Source organism: Bufo bufo, chromosome 10, assembly GCF_905171765.1.
Source record: "Bufo bufo chromosome 10, aBufBuf1.1, whole genome shotgun sequence".
NCBI lineage: Eukaryota > Metazoa > Chordata > Amphibia > Anura > Bufonidae > Bufo > Bufo bufo.
The window spans coordinates 43,593,352-43,596,180 of NC_053398.1; the positions used below are offsets into that span (position 1 = coordinate 43,593,352).

The 2,829-nt window shown below is 46.2% G+C and overlaps 1 protein-coding gene across 1 annotated transcript; it reads left to right on the top strand.

Annotated features, from left to right (window-relative positions):
• Positions 1–891: 891 nt before the first annotated feature.
• On the top strand, positions 892–1,848 carry LOC120981166 (centromere protein L-like; the record flags this gene model as incomplete). The annotated part of the gene is made up of 1 exon (XM_040410676.1): positions 892–1,848. A coding segment is annotated over one exon (957 nt), but the record flags the coding sequence as incomplete, so codon positions are not given.
• Positions 1,849–2,829: the final 981 nt, after the last annotated feature.

Consider the following 2,829-nt stretch of genomic DNA (forward strand, 5'->3'; position numbering starts at 1 on the left):
AATGTCTCCAGCAATGCCCCTCTCGCGATCTACAGCAAATACATTATTTTCATGTAGAGATCCAAGAATTATGTTGGAGGCATGTAGTGTATGCAAGCCACATGTAGTGTATGCAAGCCCCTCTCATCACTACTCACGCTGTTCTGCACCTGGTTTGCCTAGGCGAACAGAGTCATACAGGGGAGGAACTACTCCGTGTCCTTCAGCAAGAAATTAAATCCTGGCTTTCTCAACAACAACTCAAAATCGTAACCATGGTGACCGACAATGGCAAGAACATGGTGTCGGCGCTGCATCAAGGATGACTGAGCCATGCGCCCTGCATGGCACACGTGTTCAATCTGGTAGTCAAGCGGTTCCTGAAGTCTTCCACCCATCTGCAAGACATCCTAAAAATGGCCAGGAAACTTTGTATGCACTTCAGCCACTTGTACACCGCAAAGCACACCCCCTTGAGTTGCAGCGGCAGAATGGCATACCCCAACATAGGCTTATATGCAACGTTTCCAACCCTTGGAATTCCACCCTTCATATGTTGGACTGACTGTACAAACAGAGAAAGGCCATAAACGATTTCTTGATGATCCAAGCGGACAGGAGTAGTCCCCTGTATAACTTCGATGTCAGCCAGTGGCAGCTCATGCGTGGCACCTGCCGTTTGCTCAGGCCCTTTGAGGAGGCCACGTTATTTGTCAGTCGCCAGGACTATAGGATGAACGATATCATTCCACTGCTTCATGTCCTGGAACAGATGCTGGTAAATCTGGTTTGTCAGGGAACTGGAGATGCTGCGCCTAGCAAGATGGCGGCAGAGTTTGATACGATTGTCTTTCAATATCTCTGTTTACAGTCAGTGAACGAAGGCGCAGTCATTTTCACAGCTTGAGGTATCCTCCCGGAAGCTTGACCTCTGCATGTCAACGGTCTGCATTGCAAAGCTTTTCTAAAAGAGTAATCCTGCAGTGCACCCCCTTGGAGGAAACTCTTGATTCAGCACAGGCTGCTTTGCTCCTTCAAAAACAATGGACTCTGTACAGCGTGACACCGATGTATAATTTGTCAGACACCAGACTGAAAGAGTATTCCAAGCACCTCTCTGCCCACATAGCTGCCGAGAAGCAGAAGGGTCTTGCCATTGAAGTGGGCTCAGAGCTGAACCTAAAAGCCAAATTTTCCTGTTTACCTGGACTCAAAGGAAAGGACAGAGATCCACTGGCTGTGCTCATACAGATTTCATCAAAGCCCCCACTCACCAAGGCAAGCACAGAGGACCTGATTGTGTGGGCAAGTTGGTTCTGCGGGATGTACACAGAGGACAATCTATTGGAGGTGTTACCAAAGACATTTCCTTGCTTCCCGCTCTTCCTGTATAACAGCTCACAGGCGCTCATGGCTATCGTAGGGACATGGTTCCAAAGAAACCTTGACTGTTGTTTGGGTAAGCTGGTGATCAGTTCTCTGGATCGTACTTGGCTAGCAGCGATGTGGACCGGGTATGACGTGTCTGGATCAGTGTCGGCCACAGAGCTTGTTTTCTCTGTGCCCGTTGAACCTCGCAAGGACATTTCTTATGCAATCCACGCAGAGGACTTCAACATTTTATGGAATGATATTCGAAAATCAAAGGACGAGGTCACGTTGGAGGAAGTGGTCAATTTATTCCAATGTCTTTACTCGCATTTCTTCAGACACTTTAGAATCCACTTATCAGCGACCCAGCTCGTCAAGGTGACTGCATCTGTGGCATCAGCACATTGTAAAGGAAAAGTGAAGTTCCTCAGTAAGGCCTACCTAATCCGAGTGCTGGGAATCATCACGGAGCTGGCCATCAATAGCATCCAGTATTGAACACATAGATGACTCTCATCTCGTTCCTTGTCCACAATGTTCGGGACCCCCTGGACGTCTAAAATGTCTTAGACATGATCCCTGCAGTGCTTACTACATGTTATACAGCTTCTTACCGTTCTGTTACAGCGGCTGTGAGACCTGCACATACTAAGGCTTATTTATGAAGATTTTCGGGGGTTACCTGTACCGACCAGTTACCTTCCAGCTGTGATTGTGTAGCCTGCACTGTAGGAATGAGCTGGAGTTGGCTTGTTTGCTGGAGTGTCCTCCAGTTATCAGCCGTGACCCCATACATTTCTGAATTTCCATCGTGGTCACCCCAACACTGGTCGTCAATACATTCTTGTTGATGAAGCACTTTGTCTTTCTAGTTTGTTTTTTAAATCTTTTGGTTTTGCCCCTTCTGTGTTGTATTTTATGTGTGTTAATATCCTGTTTGTTGAATAAAAGTTTTTTTCTCCCCTGTTCAAAAAAACAAAATTAAATTGGCTTGTGATTTGGTAGCCAAATGCAGGAGTGGGTGCAAAACACAGAAGAAATGCAAATATTCCATTCACGTGTCATCTCTGTTTTGGACCCACTCCTGTTTTTTTGGGCATTAGCAATACTGATGGATTACTGACCAAATATTGGCCAAGTGAAGGCGGATGCTCCACAGACAGGATCCGTTTTTTGGGGGTTATTATTCTGATGGATCAGAGGAAGGGCAAAATAATCAGTGACTTCAACACAAACTTACTGCTGACACCCTCTCCACTTTTTTTTTTCAGAACCCATTGAAAATGAATGGGTACAGAACTGGTCCAGATCTGTTCCGCAAAAAACGGAACAGATCAGGAAAGAAACAACGGACGTGTGAATGGACCCTAAGGCTGAGTTCATACGTGAGTTATTTGGTCAGTTTTGGCCCCGTGACTGTCCAAATAAGTGAAGTGTGCAGTGATTCTAAGTGTGACGCCTGTTATCTGCATGTCATAC